The sequence below is a fragment of the Lotus japonicus genome, chromosome 6, assembly GCF_012489685.1.
Source record: "Lotus japonicus ecotype B-129 chromosome 6, LjGifu_v1.2".
Taxonomy (NCBI): Eukaryota; Viridiplantae; Streptophyta; class Magnoliopsida; order Fabales; family Fabaceae; genus Lotus; species Lotus japonicus.
Window position 1 is genome coordinate 59,779,043 of NC_080046.1, and position 21,613 is coordinate 59,800,655.

The 21,613-nt window shown below is 35.5% G+C and overlaps 3 protein-coding genes across 3 annotated transcripts; all 3 read right to left on the reverse strand.

Annotated features, from left to right (window-relative positions):
* Nucleotides 1-2,637: 2,637 nt before the first annotated feature.
* LOC130723750 (protein phosphatase 1 regulatory inhibitor subunit PPP1R8 homolog) lies at nt 2,638-5,374 on the reverse strand. The gene is made up of 3 exons (XM_057574875.1): nt 5,251-5,374; nt 4,282-4,844; nt 2,638-3,642 (listed from the first exon to the last, which is right to left on the reverse strand). Exons 2-3 carry the CDS (start codon nt 4,764-4,766, stop codon nt 2,820-2,822), a joined length of 1,308 nt encoding a protein of 435 aa, XP_057430858.1. The 5' UTR covers nt 4,767-4,844; nt 5,251-5,374; the 3' UTR covers nt 2,638-2,819.
* A 3,154-nt stretch (nt 5,375-8,528) lies between these two features.
* On the reverse strand, nt 8,529-15,717 carry LOC130722573 (C2 and GRAM domain-containing protein At1g03370-like). The gene is made up of 9 exons (XM_057573337.1): nt 14,823-15,717; nt 12,680-13,933; nt 12,313-12,495; nt 11,868-12,151; nt 11,666-11,782; nt 11,289-11,551; nt 9,947-10,118; nt 9,557-9,829; nt 8,529-9,327 (listed from the first exon to the last, which is right to left on the reverse strand). The coding sequence occupies exons 1-9, from the start codon at nt 15,169-15,171 to the stop codon at nt 9,136-9,138; spliced, it is 3,087 nt and encodes a 1,028-aa protein (XP_057429320.1). The 5' UTR covers nt 15,172-15,717; the 3' UTR covers nt 8,529-9,135.
* Nucleotides 15,718-17,212: 1,495 nt separating this feature from the next.
* Nucleotides 17,213-21,418, reverse strand: LOC130723774 (farnesyl pyrophosphate synthase 1). The gene is made up of 12 exons (XM_057574902.1): nt 21,116-21,418; nt 20,059-20,083; nt 19,782-19,897; nt 19,575-19,661; nt 19,369-19,485; nt 19,197-19,285; nt 18,693-18,744; nt 18,292-18,387; nt 18,103-18,147; nt 17,939-18,028; nt 17,769-17,840; nt 17,213-17,552 (listed from the first exon to the last, which is right to left on the reverse strand). The coding sequence occupies exons 1-12, from the start codon at nt 21,224-21,226 to the stop codon at nt 17,424-17,426; spliced, it is 1,029 nt and encodes a 342-aa protein (XP_057430885.1). The 5' UTR covers nt 21,227-21,418; the 3' UTR covers nt 17,213-17,423.
* Between the last annotated feature and the right edge of the window lie 195 nt (nt 21,419-21,613).

Sequence of the window (21,613 nt, forward strand, 5' to 3'; positions counted from 1 at the left end):
CATGATGAACACCATAATCTTATTAACATGATCATGATAATAGTGATGATTATGATCAATTTTTTTTGAGTTTATTAATTAGATCTTGTTATTATTGTGAAGTGTTTAGACTAATCTTTGAACCGATCGACCTTGTGCCTTTTCATGAAGGTAGACTCGATCTTCAGCTGATCCAGTACCAATCTGCTTGTTTAATGTTTATGGTGCATGCAGCACTTTAATTGATGTGCTCTTCTTTTTCCCCTTATCATTGCTGAAATACATTTCCCCTGACACCTAATGTCATCATCATCAAGTTTATATATATGAGGAAAATAATTCCAATTTCAAAAAAATGAATAAAAATAATAATAATTCCAAATTCATTATTTGATTTAACATTAAGTTGCATTTCAAAATATATATATATATATATAGAAGATGTATCTTATGAGAAAGGTAATCTTATGTGAGAAAATGAGAATAAATCACGACCGTTAGATCTAACCATCAACGGTCAAGATTAAAACATTAAGTCATGTGACTTTTTTAAGTGATCATGTGACAATCACATGACCATTAAATTCTTTTAATCTTAATCGTTGATTGTTAGATCTAACGGTCATGATTTATTCTCATTTTCTCACATAAGATTACCTTTCTCATAAGATACATTCTCTATCTATATATATATATTAAGTCATGGGAAAGATTAGTAGGTGGGAAAATAATTGACTAATTAGATATTATTGTTCACATATAAATAGTCATTGATTTTTAAAATGATGCAAATATTGGCGTGCTTTATCATAGTAACAATTAATATTTCTCATAACAGCATTTAATCATTGATGATTATGTCTACCTTTATATAGAGGGAGTTAAACTTGCCATGTAAGGAAGCAGGCCTTCACCTATAGAATCATAGAATCATTTTGTTACTTTTAACTATTTCTCAAGATATATGGTCAGGCATGAAAACATACATGAATTGGTGAAAACATCATCAATAATGGCAATGACATGCAAGAGTATTATACATGTTGTAAACCTCCAATTAGTGAATATAGTACTGAATAATAACTCCTAATAAGTATGGTTTGGAAAACCTGCCCTAGCCTCAAATGCTTCTAGTCAACTGCTACTCGATTAAATGGGACCAGTTCTTCTTACCAAAGGACTCTTGGCATCACACATTTGAGCAAACATGTTTTGTATAATAGAATTATTTTTTGGTGTACCTTGCTATAAAGTTTGAAGAGTTAAAAAAATACTGGTCAAGGTTAAAAAAAGGGTTAAATTTTTTACTTATAACATGTTTAGAAAACTTGACAATTAATTCTGAAGTCAAATTAATGTAGAAAAAAGAGCTATAATGAGTAGTTTCTGACTCTCAAATTAATTCTAGTGAAAAAGAAAATGATCTAAATGTGCTATCAGTTTTTTTAATGACTATTATTTCCCCAAAAAATTATGTATTTCCTAAACATGCCCCAGCTAGGTACACCAAAATACCCCACATTTCTGGTCTTCTTAAAAGGGCCAATGGGCTTCATTGAATGTGATGGTCTTGTCGATCCTGCATTACAGTTCAGTTAGATACTTTTTTTCTAAATGTTATCCTAGAAAAATATTCTGCTTCTTCAAGAAGAATTGTCTTTTTTAGTTTGCTCATCTAGTTACACTTCTTTTTGCCAATTTTTAACATTGAGTAGGTGACTAGGTTATCTCTAAATTTAATGAATCTTTATTTAATTGTTGAACAATTTTTTTAAGTAACAAAAATCTATATGTGTCCCCGTAAGATAGCTTAAGTGGTAGGAGCTGAGGAACATATGGCTTGGGTAGGGGAAGGTTCAGGGATCGATTCTTGACGGGTGCAATTTATCTTTCCGATGTACCAAAAAAAACAAAAATGTACATGTCGAGATCTAAGGTGAAACGGTTTTAAAAATATAATGGACTGAAATGAAATATTATAAATATTGATAATTTTATAAAAATTAAAAAGACTTTACCACATTTTTAATCGTATATATCGTACTTTTTAATTTGTTATTTTGAACATTTAAATATATAGCAAGCATGTCCAGTACACAATGTTGTGCTGGAAACTAACTAGAAGTGTGCAGTTCTCTGTTCACTTCTGGGTGTGAACCATTGTCATCCTGTGCTGTGCTGGTCTTGTTTGAATTATTAGAGATATTGAAATGACCCATCAACATGCTCAATCCATTAGGTCCCATATTTTGGATTCCCTGCCCCCTTGTTTTGTTATATTGTCTTGGCAGATTCTAGTCCTATTTTCTTTCATGGCATGGTTGAAATTTTTTTCTACAATTATTTTCCAGAGCCCCCTCCCTGTCCCTTCGGTAATTTCACTGAATACCTTCTGCAACCTAAGAGCAAATTTAGTGTGACATCTATTTTACAATGTGTATAACATGACTAACCGGCAGCATATCATTTTAAAGTATCTTAAATCCAGACATTATCAACATATGAATTATGTGACAGTGTGCTTTCTCGCAAATCCATATTCAGTGATGATATATCAGGAGCAGCATAATAGAAAATGTTGAGAAACCATGACTTGAATGAGCTATTTAATGGTTCCATGTAAGGGTAGCTTAAACATTAGACCATGAGACCGCAATCTTTTGAAGTTAGTGGAGCATGCAGTGGATAACACTAATGATGGATTGTATGGAACAATAAGTCCAGAAGATACAAAAAGCATGCAACATAATCTTTTGCATGTTTTCGAATCCCTACGATGTCAAAATCATACAGAAATACCACAAATCTATTCCATAATCCACGCTGCATGGATCCAATAGTCACCCAAACAAATCATCATCATCCTCTTCATCTCCATCAGCATTGCTTGGCTTACTGTCTGATTTCCCACTTAACGTATTCCCTTTTTCATCCTCCTTATCTGAAGAAGCTCGTTCACCGGTACTGGAAGTTGAATATGCCCAGGAAGATCCAACTTTGACAGAAAATGATTCTCCATAAAGGTCATCATAAATCCCAGTTTTAACAGGGGTTTTGATCTTTTTCATGACTTCTTGTAGTTTATCAGTCACACCTTTTTGGGATGAATCTGCCTCCTCCTTAACAGAGGACTGCTCTTTCCCCTTTGGTATTACAGTAATCTGTACAAGAGATTCATATTTACCGACAAGACTTCCTTCTTTAACACCAACTGGACCAGGTTCTGTTTCTACATCTGCGCCATCTGAAATTCCAACAACCTGGATTAACTCTCCCCCGACTTGATCCCTGAAGGCAACAGTCTTCCTTCTTTTAGCCGGTCTTTCTGATTGGTAATCCTTATTTTTGACACTTGCTGAACTACCAGACTCATTAGATTTGGACACTAGATCAGACTTGTTGATGCCATAACGGTTCAGAAGCGTATTATATGCAACAACAGCTTCTTCATCAGACGGGTCAGGAGGTGGTGGGAAATTAATCTCCGTGAGTGCTGGAGGCCGAGGGAAAAGAGCTGCATCATTCTTTCTTAATACATATACTCTTGTTGATGCAGCAAACCGCAACGATTGCCCCACTTCAAACTCAACTGGTGAATCCTTAGTCAATCGCTCATTTGCAACAAATGTACCATGAGCAGATCCCAAATCAATTACATATATGCTGTAATAGAAAAATAGTTTCATTAATGCCAATAAAATTGCAATTTCCAAGGGATTTTCAAGTTTCGTATGAGAAAGGGCTTTATAACAGCCAAAAAAAAGAATAATAAACATTCATCTGTGTACTCCAGGACATAGCAAGTGTCTGCCATTCAATCACTAAAGATAATGCGTTATTTTCCCTTCAAAGTCCCCTCTTGTGCTCAATGAATCATCAATACCCAAATTTTATGAGAAACTTCTAGTTTAATATGTAAAAGCACTGAAGTGTTTCCTTAGTTGTCTATATTCGTTTAAAAATTGTTGTATGGCTAGAATTATTTTTTTTTGCCTGAAATGCATTATCATCCATACGGTCATTATCTGATGATATACAGTTATCTTTTGCCTATCCCCTTGCATGATTGCTAAAATGTGATTGGTCAATGATTATTTGTTGTTCGAGCAAGATATTTCGTGCTACTTAGCAGTGTTTTATGAATGGCTGATTAACAGAAATTAACATCCTTGAATACTCTACTAACACTGAGACAAATTCTTCAGATAAGTAATTCAGAAAGAAAAGGCATCTATATAGTGAGTCATTGGATGTTTGAGTCTACTCTACTAACACTGAAAACAAGAGAAAAAACGTTCTAACCTCCCATTTTTGTGAGGAACGACTGCAGCATGCTGGCGAGAGACAGATTGATGATCAAGCACAAAATCACAAGTCTGGACTTGCCTCCCAAAGATAGTCTTCCGTCTGTCCAGATTAATCCGATCAAGCACCTGTCCATCCTTCAAAACCTCGAGGTAAAAAACACCCGGCCGCGGCTCAATCGCCCAATCCGGCGGCTGCCACGTCGATTGCCCTCCTCCTACCTGAGTCACATGCTGACTCTGCCCCAACAACGGAGCCGCCTCCACCCCCACGGCTTTCTGAGAAGCATGCTGTTGCTGCTCATGTTGTGATTGGTGAACAGAAGTTTGCGACTGAGCGGGCGGCCAAGCAGAGGAATGCCCTTCTACTTTTTTGCTAGAGGGTTGGGCAACATTTCTCGAAGACGAATTGACAGCGACAGAGAAAGGTTCCAAAGTTTGCGCTTTCTTAAACCTATCAAGACCTGATGCTCTCCCATACATTCTCTCTAAATGGAGTTACTTCTTGAGCTCCCTTAAGCTTGAGCTCACAAACAAGTTGCATCACAATGTCACCATGTGCTATCAAAAGGAACAACAAAACAAGCAATGTTCATTGTTCAATACCCACCTTAACAAAAACCCTAAAAAGTTGCAGGGGAAGAAAAAACAACATTCAAAACACACTACCACAACAACATAGAAATTTGTTCATAGGAAAATAAACACTACGTGATTATCAGAAGACAAAAGGGTAATCACAAAAAAAAGCATGATTGATTCAACCCTAGAATGAAGAACATAGTATCAATCTGCTAACAAATTGGGGATAAAACTAAAACAGAATATGCTTGTAATCGTCGAAATTCAAAAAATCAAAAGCAAATTGAAGCATGATTGTGAACTAAACATCGAAACCCTGAAAAAAGGAACAAGCTTTCATGGTTTAAGAGATTGATTGATGAAATGAAAAGTTAGAGAATCGCACCAGTTAGGGTTTTAGAACGCTGCGTCTTGGAGAAGAGGAGATAGAGAGTGAGGGAGAGGAGAGGAGAGAGAGAGACCAGAAATGCTAAATTTTGATTTGTTTCAGTAATGTTTATCATTTTGTGAATATGTTATTACAATTATCTCCCTCAATTTAGATGTAATGCCAAATTTTAAAATTTTGGAATTCTAATATTATGTAGGGATATTTTTGTCCAATTGTTCTCCTCATATTTCCCCACTATTGAAATTTCTCATGCTACCAACAATTTTAAATCCCGAATTACCTCTCCTCCTTCATTACTCACCCCCACCCCATTGCTTATCTAAAAAAAGAAACTCACCCCCACCCCATCATACTCTCAATTTATTTCTTTTTCATTCATTCTCTTCTAGGCACCACACTCACCACAACACTAAACTCACGAATTCCCAAATTTTGACATGGGCATAGGGAAACCATTTGGGAAACAAGGCATGTCATGACAAACCAAGTTTCCCACTCTTCTCACTCACCATTGCACCACTCCCACTCGCATTTTGTTTTCGTCGCGTTCTTCATTGCCTCTGTCGTCTTCATCGCATTCTAACCATTCTCTATTGTGTTCAGTTTCCCAAGGTGTTTCAAATACAACTTCTTAGGGTTTTTAATTCCCAGTAAGTAAATAATTTCATTTTTTTAATTTTCAGTATGCATTTTGAGGAAATGTAATGCAAACTTGTACCTGATTTTAAAACTTGGTACATATTATTTCATTTTAATTTTAAGAATTCATTATTTAATTCAGGATTTTAGAACCCCGTGCACATTATTTTATTTCAGTTTGGGTCCCAGAATCCGGTACACATTATTTGATTCTGGATTCAGCACCCGATAATCGATACACATTTATTCAGAATGTTCTTAAACCCGATTATCTTTTTTATCTTTTAATAGATTTTGCCTCATTTGATAGCACTTCTTTCCTTCTTAATTACTTTTCTCTACATAAGATTAAATTTCATCTAATTTCATTCTTTTAAAATATGTCACTTATACCTTATTACATTGTCATTTTGTCTCTCAAACTCGCAATGTGCTTCTTGTGTTTGTCACTTAATATCTTGTTCATTTTCTACTTTAGACCGTAATTGAATAGTGAATTTTCTCTTTTTTATTTCATTTTATGTTAACTCATTTGAATTCAATCATTATAATATTTCTTTTACTATGGCTAACACAATAGTCTACTTTAACAAACATGATACTATCGTAATGAAAATAACAATTGTATTTTATTGAACAATCAATATATCATGAGTGCACAAATATGATGATAAAAAAATATAAATAGGCATAAAGTAGAAGTTGGATGGTAAAAAATAAAAATGCTTTCAAGATGACACAACAACAACAAAAATTACACATTAATTTTTTGGTTTTTTAGCTTTTGACCTATTTTCAAAAAAAAATATTGTTTATACTCGCAAGACTATTTATCTCATTTTCTTTATCTATAACTCATTTAAAATTACATCTCTCACCTACAACCACTTACTTTTATCCTTCATAATTCTCATTGATTACTTACCAATAATCATTCTCTTTAAGGTAGCACAAACTTCTTATTAGAGAACATTTAAGAAAGGTACATATATGTTTATATCATAAAACCTTTACCCATTCTCTAAAGCATTTTAAAAAATTCTCTTGAGCTTGACAAGCATTTTTTATGAGATGCTCGAGATGGAGAGTCTCAGATAGCCGACAATAGTGTCTTCCCATTAAGGATGTCATCCACCACCACAACCTACGGACGGGGAGTTGTTTCCTCCGCTATGCAAGTGCGACACTAGTTGAAGGGTGGCGTAGTTCTAAATCCTGCACTGGCTAAGACTATGCTCCAAACAGAGAGAGGTCTCTCTTTACATATCAGTCTTTCCACTCGCAAACAGAATTCCAATTCTCCTCTCAATCCTTTCTTGGTGGTATCATCTCAGGAGCCCACAAATGTGGTTTTCGTTCGGGAAAATGCAGCCGCGACACGCGAGATGATCTTGGTTCACCATCTTCGTTCAAGATTGGTATTAGAGTAGTGGCGGTGGTAGCAGCATAGTGAGCGTGAACGAGGTTGGAAAAAGTTTAGTGGACATAAAAAAAACAATGAAATGTAACAATTTCTTTTATATAATAAATGTAATCATATTTAATACTAAGACTAGATTAAATTATTATATAGATTTGATAAATTATATATATATATATATGTTATTATTATTATTATTTTCTCCATTTTAAAGTTGATATATAATGGTTGACACTTATATTTAAATAGTGTTATATAATTAATAATAATATGTGTATAATTTTTACTAAATTATTGAAACTTCAAACACACAAAAAAACTATATAAATAAATTTGAAAAGTAGGGTGTAAGAGTACGGTTCGATCCGCGAATCCAACAAATACAAATCGAACCAAACACATTTTGGTGGATTTGGTTGGGTCATTCGATCATCATATGTTCGGGTATTGGATTTGGGGAGTCACCTAATGAATCAGAACCAACTCAATTCTATTGAAAACCTTTTTTTTACCATTCATTCCAATGAGCCCTTACATTTGCTTATTTTTGTTTACGATTGCACCCTAACACATTTACTTTAATCCTACACAACCTGTTAACCTAAGTTACTTATGATTTAGCATTCTACTGTTTGTTTATGTTTGTATTAGTGACATAGGTTTTAGTTTCTTTACGTTGAATTATATGGAATATTTTAGTCTTTTGGAGGTGTTGGTTTATATGAAGTATTTTATTATAAATTTTCACATTTTTAAAGTTATTATAAAAAACTTTTGAAATTATATCATTTTATTCCAAACCCGACCCCCCAAAACCCAAACAAATCCTATTGAGATCGGATTGGTTTGGTTCCTGACTAGAAGGAAAAATCAGAAAATTCAAACCAACCAAAACCAAACTTATTTGATTGACTTAGACATTTAAATATCCTAAATTTGAACTACCCCATCCGATAACAGCCTATGTAAAGTGATATATTATTCAAATATTCTAATTTTTTAGAAAACGGCTTCGTTTTTCCAAGGTAGGGTATTATCTCCCTCTCCCTTTCCTAAACCTATTGAGCTCACATCACCTCCACTTATGCAGCTGAAAAGGAAAAATACGTAATGACTCTTAAAAAAATAAGAATCTAAATCCTTCTTTATTGTTTTTTAAACAAAACACTGTCAAGAATCCTATGTTAGAAGTCAGCAACCAACATAAATTCCATATTGCAAAGCCAGAAAGCCATGTTATTATGAATGTGTTACAAATTTTAACAAATCAATATAATAAGAGTTAAAGGATCTGTGCTTTGTCTCATGGCGTTCCCAGGCCTAACAAATTGTTCACAATATTTCCTAGTTCCTACATTATGATAAAAAGTCAAAAACAGCTGTTCATCTAAATCTGTGTACACTGTGACAACTAACTACTGTGAGGGAAATTGTAGTTGCTGACCCTCCTATGTTAACTGTGCACAACAAACCCAAAATTTGAACTGCTAAAAACTGTTGTTGCAATGTCAGTGAATGAGTTATCTTCTGCAGAGTCAAGAGTAATGTACAATGTGAAGATCAGACTTGGTAGCAAATCAACCAAAGAGCACAATTTTCGGCACCATTATAACTGATCAAAGTTCCCCCACCAGCAGGTTCTTTCCGCTGATATAAAGTGAAGTTAGGATTGTCAAGCAAACCAACCCCAAACAGCACAATCGCATGAACCTTGTAATTTGATGCATCATCATATATTCCAGTCCAAGCCGGTAAATGGAAATGACAAAATGGCGGCAGCTACCTCCCATTTTTAAGTCAAATTAAGGAAGGTTCATTTGCTATTTTGGTAAAAGCTCCTTCTCAGCTAGACTAAAGGTCACCTTTAAACGCTCCTGCAGATTTTGTTGGATGTTCTTTGTAATCCTTTTCTGATTCTTTGTGCTTTTCAGCCATTCAAGTCCAAATAATACTTGTACTCTACATCCTTTTGCTTTTGGGGGTGAATCCTCAATTTGGTAGCGAAGGTGTATCTGTTGCATATAGGAGACAGACACTACTCAGTAGTGCAAGGTGATGAAATGATAAAATTGATTCTAAAGGACAAATCAATTATCGGAAGAAGTTTGCGAGAAACGTCTGGTGCCAGAATTGATTCCAAGGAAAATAAGCTGATTTAAACATGCTATAAATCATAGAAAACAAGTATATAACGATCAGGCGCTGAAAGTGTTGAAACAACCAAGATTTGAGTCAACTTACATTGAAATGATCGCCAAGAGGAACTCCATGAATATTCATAACTTCTTCCACAAGCCAACCCTTTCCATCCAAAAGGGGAGATCTTTGCTGAGTACTTGTCACTTCACCTTTATAACTCGAAACACGCTTCTCAAATTTGTAATATACTGCCCTCTCAGAGATATCCTTGTTCTCTGATACCCAAGGAGTATAAGAATAATTAAGACAACCAGATTTTTCCATGACCCGACGATCCAACTCTCCTCCGCTAAATAGCTCCATGAGGAAACTGGCCTACATTAATTAAAGGAAAAGAAATATAATCAAACAGGAGCAATAGCAAAAGTGTGCTGAAAATTGAATAAGTGGCACAGATTAGTGGACATGTGTTAGAGGACAAAGAGAGATTACAGGAATTGGAAGAGCACAGGAATAAATCTCAGACATGCTAACGTCATCCAGGCCAAGTAATGAGCCGCCACTTTCTTCACTTATAAGGCTTTTGGTGTCAGATTCCTCTTCAACAACTTTGATCTTCTGTTCAGGACTCAAGGATCTGGCCTTCCAGAGAGCCATGATAGTTCTATACAACCAATTCAAAGTTTCTTAGTAACACAAAATATCTTCTATAATAATAAATGTTACATTTTCATATATTTTTCTTAGAAATAGGGATATTTCATTTCACATCATACTCAGAGATATAAGCATCATATAACAAGTTAGATGAGCCAGAAAAGCCTCTGAAAACTAGGAAATATTTATGGTGGTTACAGAAAAACTCACATCAAAATCTATGTAGAGAGAATAGGGGCAGAGCAATTGAGAAGCAACTATGAATTTGTCAAAATAATAATCAAATAGCTGGAAGAAAAACACTTGTCATATATTTCTATATAACAAAGTGCCCATGTTTCACAATCCATGTATTGTACAAACAATTACTGAACTGCACTAAGATCAAACATGGATTTTCTTTCTATTATTGAGAAATACAAGAAACCAAAATTCAAGGTAGTCAAAATCGAGATTATGCCTTTAATCGAGGACGGGGGTGTTAATTGTAAATCAATCTCGTAAGATTCAGCAAAATTCCTATATATGGTATATGCATATAAACAGCATAAATAAATAAAAGCACTTTAAATAAAAACACTTAAATAAAGTTGTACTTTGTAACTCATAATTCATAGGAATGTCATACTAAAACTGCCTCAGTACTAGCCCCAGTCCCAGCACCACCACTTGACTTACCAACCCCAGTGACAGTCTCCTGTCCCCGGCGGAGGAGCCACATCGAAGGTGTCAAAGCGTCATTGTCGGTGCAATGGGGGAAAGAAGGGGGCTCACAAACGTGAGTATGAGAAGAAGGCTTGGCTGCTAAAAAAATTAGGGGCTTTGCGAAAGGGGCCACATTTAGGAAGTGAGGTAGAGCCGCATCACATGGGTCGAGCACTCGAGCTTAATCGCATAATCGGGATTAAGGTGCTATTATGCAATTTTAATCGCGTGTAAGGTCAGATTTAGTCAGAAAAGGATTATGCGACAGATTTTATTCGCACAGGTGCATTGTAATTGCATAATTGTAAGATTAAGGGATCGAAATTGAGACTTTGGCTACCATGATTATGAAAGTGTGCCAGTATTGCTATATACCTAAACAAACAGGGCAAAGGAAAAAAGATTGGCAAAACAGAGAACACCGAAAATTATCATAGAAGTTGAAGCTATTTATACATAAGAAATAAGTTACCTGTGTGCAACACCAAAAGACACAAAGGACTGGAAATGGAACTTTAGCCTGCCTTGTTGATCTTGTGTTTTTGCACCATGTCTTGCATCGGTACCTCTACCTGGCCGAAGAGTTATGACAATTATTGGACTCCCCATTGATGAAAATGTAGGAGGAATGACCTGAATGTCTTCAATATCTTCCCAAAGAAAAAAGAAATTTGTCTTCTTTCCAAACAAATTTGCATGAAATCCAATTATTCTTGCGGACAGAAATAGGCGGCCCTGGAGAGAAACATTGGCAACTTGATGAGATAATACCAAAGAAGCATGTACCAATAAATACCAAAGAGAAAAGTTGAATGTGACTTTCAAAATCAAATCATATAATAACCACACCTGCAGGACCATTTTTCTTTTCAAATGACAGGTGAAATCATTGATGAGAAATTCCTCAGGTGGAAGCCCGAAGAGTTTCTGGAATGCTGAATTTGTTTGAGGAGACCGCAAATTAATCTACAATGTTTTTAAAAGAAGTCAGAAAGAAAGAAGGATGGAAAAAGAGGATTACAACACTGAAAAAGCTAAGTGTTTTACATACCTTCTTCCCAACCTCTTTCTCCATTTTATTTAAATATTCTTTTGCAACATTTCCAGCTCTAGTGTTGTCCAAGAAAATTCTTAAGTGCAGCTTAGACTGAACTGCCAAAGCCAAATTTCCTTCAAGAGGAACCCATATATCAGCAAGATCTGAAATGTTTGCTTTTAGAAAATTAATTTCAGCATGTCCTAGAGATGCAGCTTCATCAAAAGGCCCATCAAAATCATAAACTTCCACATCCAGCACAGAAGGAGGATCGTCCATTGCATCAAACTCAAATATTTCTGTAGAGATAGACAATATTCTTGACAAAATCAATTGATCATATGATAATACAGATCAGTTAGAGGGAAAAGTAGAGTTAAGTATTAGATCACAGCATTCATAGATTTGTTTATATTCAAATTATAAGACAACAAATAATAAATGATATCATGATATTCACCATTCCATAAAGGGTTTGATTTCTGGAACTTGATTGAACTGGTTCTTGTTTTCCCATTGCAAGTAAACACCACATATGGATCAGAGAACCCACTAGAATCAACAGAAGCTAAATTGCTTCCTTCAATCAAGGCAACAGTTAGTAACCACCCGTCTCCTTGTGCTTTAATTCCATGGTCACTGCCTAATATTGGAGTACCAAAAAAATATTCAATACATGGGCATTAAATTAAGTAAACGCACACTGAACAATTAAGAGATGAGTGGGAAACAAACTCAAAGCAACTCGATTAAAAGCAACACTAAGTCAAGGAGAAAACCAGAAGGTTGAAACATGAAATGTTTGAATTCAATCAATGTGGGATTACCTTTTCGTGCTCTGGCTTGTATGAAGCGTGAGATTAAACGCAGCATGCGTTCCCCTTGAAGAACCAAGACAGCACAAACAACAAATTCACCAATTGTATCTGGCAAGTCAAGTCCCACAAACTCAAGCCCTTGAATGGTACTGGGTGCAGCCAGCCATATGTGCACAAGCACATACAATCCCATGAAAATGGTTGAGACTACTGTGAAATTAGCAAAATACTGCACTGCCAGCTTCCAATCTGACTGGGGCTCTGCATGTAATGATGCCAAAGCTTGTTCCTTACCAGAACTAAGGTCCTTTAAATCAAAAGGTTTAACAGTCTGAGATAACAAATCAGCATACTGCTGAAAGCTTTCTTTCATACCTTGTCGAGCCCCATTTTCGATCATTCCTTTAACCATGGTGCTCTGTAAAAAATTCATTCGCCATGATACAACCAGACGTGAACACTGTTCTTCTGAGGGCAACTCTGGTCCAGGTGTGATCACATAGAGTACTTCAACCCTAAAGGTACTCCCATACATAACATCAGGAGTGCTGACACTGGCTAGAACAGCGAAGTTCTTCCCATCAGCTTTTAAATATGTGTGTTCCTCATAGGCTTTGACAGCCTTAATTAACTTACTGGGAGCCTTGACGTATGTAACTAATCTTTTGAAGCTCTCGCCGCCATTCTCAAACTTCCAAGGACCAATTTGCAATTCCGTATTACCCTGAATCTCTGTCAATGACTTTAGAAAATCTGATTCAGATGAAAATAGAAACTTGTTCAAGTCTTCTGGTGCAATAATATAGTGTTGATCAATAAACACCCCTAGTGGTAGGTTGCTAGGAATTTCACTGCCTTGATCTGCTGACTGCATTTTTCTCATAGCTTCTTCAAAAGTCTCATTAGTGGACTGAGGAGTGGACTGATCCTCAGTTGTGATCTCACTAATTTCTGCTTTACTAATTTCAGATTGGTCTGAGTCAATGCTTCTCCGGGATGGGGTTGAAGACATATCAGAGCTCTTATTAAAGATTTGAGCAATTCTGCCTGTGAGTGTTTTTTGTGTACCAGACTTTTCATCCTTAGCAGACACAATATCTTCCCTCAGAGGAGAAGATGAGCTTGAATGACCCGTGGAAGATCTCGAAGGCGATTCAGTAGCTGAATCAGCAAGTTTTCTTGGATGGAATAACAGATCACCATTAACGTTTGACTCCACAGATGCGCTCTTTTGTGAAAAGTAAATGTGCAAACGAATCTCACCTGACAAAAAAAATGACAAGAGTTGAAGTTAAAGATAACAGCAAAATCAAGATTCATACATTCATGTTCACAGTTATTAAGCACATTATTTTCCAAAAAGACTTGGGTGTATAAACAATGTCAACAACTAATGGTGTGTTTGAATAGTTGTTGGAGCAACGTGAACAGACGTTTAAGCAATCCAACAAGTGAGCTTTGTCAGCTGAATGTGCCTCAGAAATCAGGAATGTGACATGGAACAGCATTGCAACGGAAGCCAACAGAAAAACAAACACACCCTAAGCCTTTTCAAATAACTGAATCAGCTAGACAGATCAGTTCACGCCATGATGCCTACAGATAACAAGGTCTACTTAGCAATGTCGAGACTATGGATTGTACATATCGAAATGCCCTTTGAGATGTACAATCCATAGTCTCAGGTTAGAAATAGAGCAATATAGACCACGTTATCTACGACTATGAGCATCATGGCGTCACATCATGTTATCTGTTATGTAAATAAAGTACAAAGCCGATATAGCAGCGGAGGTTAACACAATTAAGTAGGGTAAAACCTCATTTGGTCTTAGCTTTCAGAACATCAATTTGGTTTTCGAAATATTACTGCATCAAATTGTTTCTTAAATGATACCTTTTTGACATCAAAATACTCCACAAGCTACTTCTTAGTGAGAACAAATTGATCTATTGCAATGATCAAAAACCATTTGAGTGCCAATGTGATGTGGCTAAACCTTAATCAAACTAGGGATTTACATATGACATAAATAAACAACATAACTGCTAGTTGAGAAAGAAGCAAAAATGTGGCCACACCATTTATAGGTAAGTACTAAGCAATAAACTACAGGATACAACAAGAGTTTAATTCAGCAGAATAACTCACCAGACTCCTTGTTCTTGAACTTCTTGCTTTTGGGTGTCAAAGTATACCAAGCAGTGCCAAGGGATTTGATATCCTCCTCAAAAACAAGTGAGACTGGAACTCTAAGCTGGCCCATAAAGTCATCATTGAAGAACTTATCTTCATCCATGACAGAGATAACAAGCTCTTCATTAAGGTCTTCCACCCTAAAGCTAAACTCTTCATCCCACTTGGGATTCAAACTCTTCTTGATCACCTTAGTCCTGAACCTCTGCTTCCCCAACTGCAGCCTCACGTACGGATCACTCAACCCATTAGGATCCATCGGTGGCAAGTTCCTTCCTTCAATCACCCGAACCACAAGCTTCATTATTCAACAAAAAAAAAAGCACCAAAAATTTGAAGTCAAAATGTCAACTTTTGTTATTGCCCTGAATCTACAGAGCACCCCAGAAGGATTTTCCAAAAGGGTAATGCAAGGTTTACAAATGGGTCGCTGGGAAGTAGAAAAAGCGAACAACTTGATGGAAATTGGAAAACTAAGAATCAAACTGTTCAAACACTGTTCAAAACGTTGAGTAAACAGAAGAAGAAGAAGAAGAAAAAACTGACTCAGAAAACAGACAGAATCATTAATCATGTAATAAAAAAACAAGAAAACACTTGATTCCACCGAAAGAAATGCTGTGGGAACTGCTGATTTATTTAAAAAATAATTCCAAATGGATTCTCTTGTAAATGAACACAAGTCAATAGTTGTTTCAAAAGAAGAATTGGAGGGTGGAAAATGAATCAGAGAGATTAAATGAGTGAAGACTCAGAATGAAATGGAATGATTGAATTGAATTGAAGGGAAGTGGATAGGATCATAGGAAAGAGAGGGAGATGCAGTTTTGTTTTTGTGAGTTGAAAAGTAGAAACACTTTTTTTTTTTTTAATTGTATTTATTTATTAAATTGACACCATTTTGTTCAACTGTTGGACACGGCGCGTATGACTTTGGAATAGATTGTGGAAGTAGAAGTTTTCCACAAACACAAAGCCTCCACTCTTTACCTTTCTACTCCTCTGCGGTTTCTGGTAACTTTTTCCTCTTTTGTTCTTTCTCATATTTATGAAAATTTTATTACTATATATGTACTTGTGCTTTCTGTTTTGAAAAATGCTAACAAAAGTCTTTGTTCAACATTATCTTCCAACATTTTCTTATTGATCGGTTAAAGTTTAACTGAGATCAATTAAAAATGTGAGATTTATATGAATTTCAACCGATTAATGAGATAGTATTAAAGAGAGTGTTATTAGTACTCCTCTTTCTTTCTGACTTTTTTGAAGAAAACACTTGTATATTTTATTTTATTATTTATCATAAATATTATTAATTTATCTAGGATTAGGAGTTTAAACTCATTTAGGCGATGCAAGAAATAAAGTATAATTGAAACATGCTGCAAAAGTAAGGAAAAAGAAAATCTATGAAGAATGTCACTAGTGATCCAAATGATTAGAGGAAGAAATAAGTTTTTTTTTTCTTTTTCTGTTTCGTGACGAAGGGTGTATGAATTTGATGTTGAGTTGAGTGGAAGAATAGGCCACACTTTAGTTTGAGTTTGTCAAATGGCAGCATGGAGGATGGGGTCCATTTTGGAGGGCACACACGTCCACCCTGCCGTGCCGTCTATGAGCATTATGACTAGATCCAAAAACATGATCATGACTGGAGTTTACTGTATCAACTAACTAACGTCCTTAATTTTATGAATTAAAAAGAGAAAGATCATGTATAGAAGATACTTTTGAGTTAACTATTTATGTTGGTTTAATAGGACATACTCTCTTTTAATCCATATGCTGAAATTAGAAGGTAGCTGAATGCTATAGAGGGATAAGTACTAGCATTTTTCTAAAATATAGATATGACAACGTGTATTTTAACAGCATTTTTTTCTCATTACATCATCTATTACACCCTTATTTTTCTATTTTCATCATACTCTATCATCTCTACAATTCTTTTCCACAAAATGTGTGGAAATATTCTGTGTTCATAACTACAAGTAGGACCCTGCTCAAGCAATATAGAAAAAAGAACGTGTTGCTGGCTTGACCAGTTGGTCTTCCTCCTTTCCATCTAGCTACCACTCACCCACCAGGCTATATATGTGCCTCATTAATTAAGAAAAACCTGTCTTCAAACATTTTATGATTTTTTAATTGTTTATCAAGTATATTTAACTAATAGTGTAAGAATAATTGTCTAAGCCACATGAATTTCTTTTTAAGGATTTTCAAAACATTGCTCATACGGGTGCAGTTAAAAATATGATGGACAAACTGCATAAGGTGCGGTTGTTCATATGCTGTATGTAGATTGTAAAGGATCTAAACAAGAATACAAGATCAACCTCAAATTTAGAATAAGAAAGATTATTAGTAACCAAACAAGTAACACAAGACAGTTTACATGATAAAATACAACAAGATTTATCACCCTCAAAAGGGAAAAATACAAAGGGACAATAATAAGAAGATCAATTTTTCAGAAGTACAGCTCTAGATAGAAATCAGGATTCTAGATTCTATAGCATCTTCAACAATTTTGACCCCGGCCTTAGATTGAATCTACTTCTCCCTCTTGTAAATTTTAGCCAAGAAGGACTTCAAGACAGCTTGAACTGCTTTGCTAGGATGAGCGTCAATGGAGCTCACAAGCTTCTCATAGGTCGAGCTCTCATACTCAGCAAATACACCCTATTCATTCGGAATTTGAGTAAATAATAAAAAGAATATCAACATAATAATATGATGTTTTCACTGTGGGGAAATATTCTTTTTCATTTAGTATCTTAATTTTGTTTCCTTATTGTTTGCCTAATTAGATCATGTTTGATATAGCAAAGATACAAGTTCAGGGTTGCATTTGCCAATAAATTATTAACCGCAAATAGCTATAAACGAAGTCCAAACCTGAAGATTAAGCTTGTTATACAGGACCTTCACTTTAGCAACATTTTCTGGATCTGGTCTCCCATAGTTTTCCTGGGCATCACAGAAATGAGTAATTTATGCCCCAGTTTAACTATGGAGGAAAAAACAAATGTAAAGAAGCACCAGGAAATAATAGGACTCTCACTTACATATAAAACTTTCTTTTGTTCTTCATTGCTAAGTTCCACTGCTTTCACAGCTAACCAAGAGCATTTATAATCTTCAATATCTGTACCTATCTGGCTCCGTAGATAACTAGAATGAGATTATGAAGAAATTGATGTTTCCAGTATCCATTATCTAGTATGCTTACCTTTCCAATTGTTTGAGGATCACCAAAGCAATCCAAATAATCATCCTGAAACACGAGAGAAAAAGAATGAGAACAGATAGGTTAAATACAGTTTTCAAGAAAGATTTCAATCTGATAGTGACAATATGTAGGCAGATGCAGCATTGTGCAAAAAGAAATGAGGTCAGAGCAATGCAAACAAAGAGTTACCTGAACTTGAAAGTATGTTCCCATCTCAACAAGAATGTCCTTCACATCAATATGGTTATCCAGATTCTCACCAGCCATGAGCAATGCACATGCAACCTGTGAAAGGAGCACATATGCACAAGATAAATAACACAACAATGACAACATTTATTCGGTGTGATAGGATAAGTATTGTAAACATATCGATTAGAAAATAATTTTTTTTTTTAGTGAAGTCTTGGTGGAAACAATATGGCATACTTACAATAAAAACAGAGGGAAGATAAAAGGAAAACATGTGACTACAAACAGAAGAACATATTACATGCGTTCTGTTATCTGTTTACTTGTTGGATCCGAAAGAGACAAGGAAGAAACCTAAATTAGGGAAGCAAGACAAAAATGTAGGATATAACACTTACTGGAAGGTAAAATGAATAATAGGCAGTCTTGTACTGAACAATACGCCGATGCCTGCAGAATATGTCCTTATATTAGTATTGATTCAAGAGAAAAAAACAGACAAGACACTGAAGTTGAAATATGAAATTGGATTGAAACTTAGCACGCTGCTAGCTAGCCAGAAGGGAAGAATAGATAACATCCAAATTTCACATGATACTCATTAGCATGCGCATCCAAAAAGAACTTAGCATTGTTCTTTCGGAAATCTTAAGCAGAGCTCACACAAAAATATTCTGTCAGATAGCAGAATCAACAGCCGTCCCTCATTTTATACCATAAATACTGCCAAGTATATGTCTAGTAGGAAAGATATGGTACTGCTCTCTTGGTAGAAATATTGTGTTTTGCATGATTACCACACTCACGTTCACATATGTGCCAGAATTTTATGTTGGTCAGAAAAGAGGGTTTATCAATAAATAAAAAATTCACCATTGCTTTCCTATTTTTTCCGTACTCACAGTGATAATGTGTATTTGGAAAGGTCCTTTTCTCCTTCCAGTGTGGTGATCAGATCTATCATCTGTCCTGAAGCAGTCTGGAACTCAACCTAATAGTAAATCAACACAGTCAAGTTTAAGGTTATAAGCAAGATGAAATCCATAATAATTCAAACCCTGACAATTGTATTACCTCATTGAACAAATCAAGAAGATCAGCGTAGTATGGCTTTCCCCTGAAGTGTTTCTTAAGGATACGGGGAATATGATTTCGTAGGAGAATTCCATCATTTGCTGCAATCAGTCCAACCTTCACCATACAGTAAATAGAGGTAATTACTTTATCATCACAGCAATAAAAATATAACATGACAGCACATGTTTACTTATTCTTCAGACCTTGGGTATTCTATACCAGCATGGCTGACCCCGACGTGTGTGAGAGTTATCCATAATGTCATCAAGAACAAGAAAATATGCCTGAAGCTGCAAAATTCATCAAAAGACAGTTGTATGATTCCACAATGCCATCAAAGTAAACTTCTGAAGTGATTAGAACTAGTTTAACCATTCAACTAAAAAAGCAAGAGCTTTTGATCACCATACCCATTCAATACACCAACCAAGAGCACTAGCAAGGAAAATTTCGTCATCATTTAATGCCTGTCCTTCTTTTAGCAATCTATAGCTGTCAATAACTGACAGACCACGGTTCAGCTTCCCTGCAATGTAAGTTATAATCCATCTGTATGTCAATAGGCTTTATCTCTATCAAAAGTGCTTCCTGAATACCCTTCCCTTCCTTTTTCTAGGGGGTATAGTTACAACTTACAATACTTATAAGCTATTCAGTACAAACTTAAAAGAAATCCTCAAGTCCTACCTCCAGGAACATTGTAGTCCAGCATCTGTAATAAAATACAGAACAAGAAACGTTAAGTGGCATAACAAAACACATGTGCATGTTCCAATGAAATGGCAACCTAATATCGTTAGTTCATCTGACCAGACATGTAGAGTCAAAGTTTTATCATTATGATTCATAACTCAAGAAAATACAAGAGTTTCAAAAGTACAGAACCATGTGAATCTTTCCACAAGAAACAAAAATACCGATACGTGTGTTGAAAGTACAAAGGGTTCTAGTGCGTGTTTGGATCAGCGTTATTATCATCATTGATTTTGGTAAAGTTGACGACGGTAACTGTAAGTTGAAAGTGAAGTGATTTATGTTTGGATAAATTTATGAAAAAAATGGTTTATGTAGGGTAATGTTGTGAAATCTCACAATTGATTTTGTTCAATGCACAAGCTACTCTCTCTAACTTCTGCACATAATTTATATTGGCAGTGGGAAACAAATGTTTGAATTGACTCCCCAAAAGTGATTTTACTCAGCAAGAATTGATTATAGATTCCCAAACATACACTAACTTAAATATTCCACCAGAAACAAAGACATCTCTTGATCATTGCAGTGTATTTGATTGATTTTTTTTAACAGACTCATCAATACAAGTCTAATATTTGCATTGTAAAGATAAAATTTCACAGGAAAAAAAAAACCCAAAAGAAACAAAGTGTTGCTATTAAGTTGGATACCGCATCCACATGAGACATCTTTTAAATTCCGCCCTCCAGGGATTGATCTCTGGACCTCCCTCACCCCGACCCATATGTCTTCTAGCTCTTACCACTTGAGCTATCAATCAGGGACGACATTAGACATATAATCACAAAATGCAATTGAGCTTGTTAATTACTCCCCAAATAAACACCCACATTGGCGTGATTAACGAGGGTAAACACCGAACAGTGACCCTTTATGGAAACATGTTGAAATTTCAATTTAGTTTTCAATTTCAATGAAGGAATTAGAATCCGATTACCAATGATGTGAAGAAAGATGAAAGAGATTGAAAGAAGGAAGGAAGATGTACCCGGTCAACCCATTGACGAGATTCATCGGACCACTCGAAGGCGGGGTCGTGGAGGAGCTCCGATTTGAGGACGGAGTAGACATTCAAGAATGTGGACTTGAGATCTGCCATTGATGAATAATGCAAAGGAAGAGAGAGAGAGAGAGAGGGGATGGTGAAAATTGCAATGAGAAAAATATATATAAGCGAAGAGAAAGGGAGGGCGGGGAATAAAGACAGAGAGAGAGAGAGAGAGAGGACGAGAAACAACGAGACAAGTAAGGAGAGAGAGCTACTGTGTGTGTGTGAGTGAGTGAGAGAGAGAGTGCGATGATGAAAGGAGCACAAAGAGATTCATGTAATATAAAAGTCATTTTTCCTCTAAATTGTCAAATTGTTATTTTTGTGACTTTTTTTCAAAATAAAACGCGATTTTAATTTGAAAAAAACTTGTATATCTTCTTTGCAAGCAAATATAGTATTTTGTTGTTCAAATATGATCAAATTGTTAACATAATA

Bases quoted from the DNA above. Each gene is read 5' to 3' on its own strand.
- LOC130723750 (XM_057574875.1), bottom strand. From the start codon at position 4,766: ATGTATGGGAGAGCATCAGGTCTTGATAGGTTTAAGAAAGCGCAAACT. The intron at 3,643-4,281 runs GTTAGAACGTTT...TTTCTATTACAG, and splicing joins GTTCCTCACAAAAATGGGAG to CATATATGTAATTGATTTGG.
- LOC130722573 (XM_057573337.1), bottom strand. From the start codon at position 15,171: ATGAAGCTTGTGGTTCGGGTGATTGAAGGAAGGAACTTGCCACCGATG. The intron at 12,152-12,312 runs GTGAATATCATG...CTATCTCTACAG, and splicing joins ATCAAACCCTTTATGGAATG to AAATATTTGAGTTTGATGCA. The intron at 9,328-9,556 runs GTAAGTTGACTC...TATATGCAACAG, and splicing joins CTCTTGGCGATCATTTCAAT to ATACACCTTCGCTACCAAAT.
- LOC130723774 (XM_057574902.1), bottom strand. From the start codon at position 21,226: ATGGCAGATCTCAAGTCCACATTCTTGAATGTCTACTCCGTCCTCAAA. The intron at 20,084-21,115 runs GTACATCTTCCT...ATTTTATTACAG, and splicing joins CTCGTCAATGGGTTGACCGG to ATGCTGGACTACAATGTTCC. The intron at 19,662-19,781 runs GTATGGTGATCA...TGAATTTTGCAG, and splicing joins TTGGTTGGTGTATTGAATGG to CTTCAGGCATATTTTCTTGT.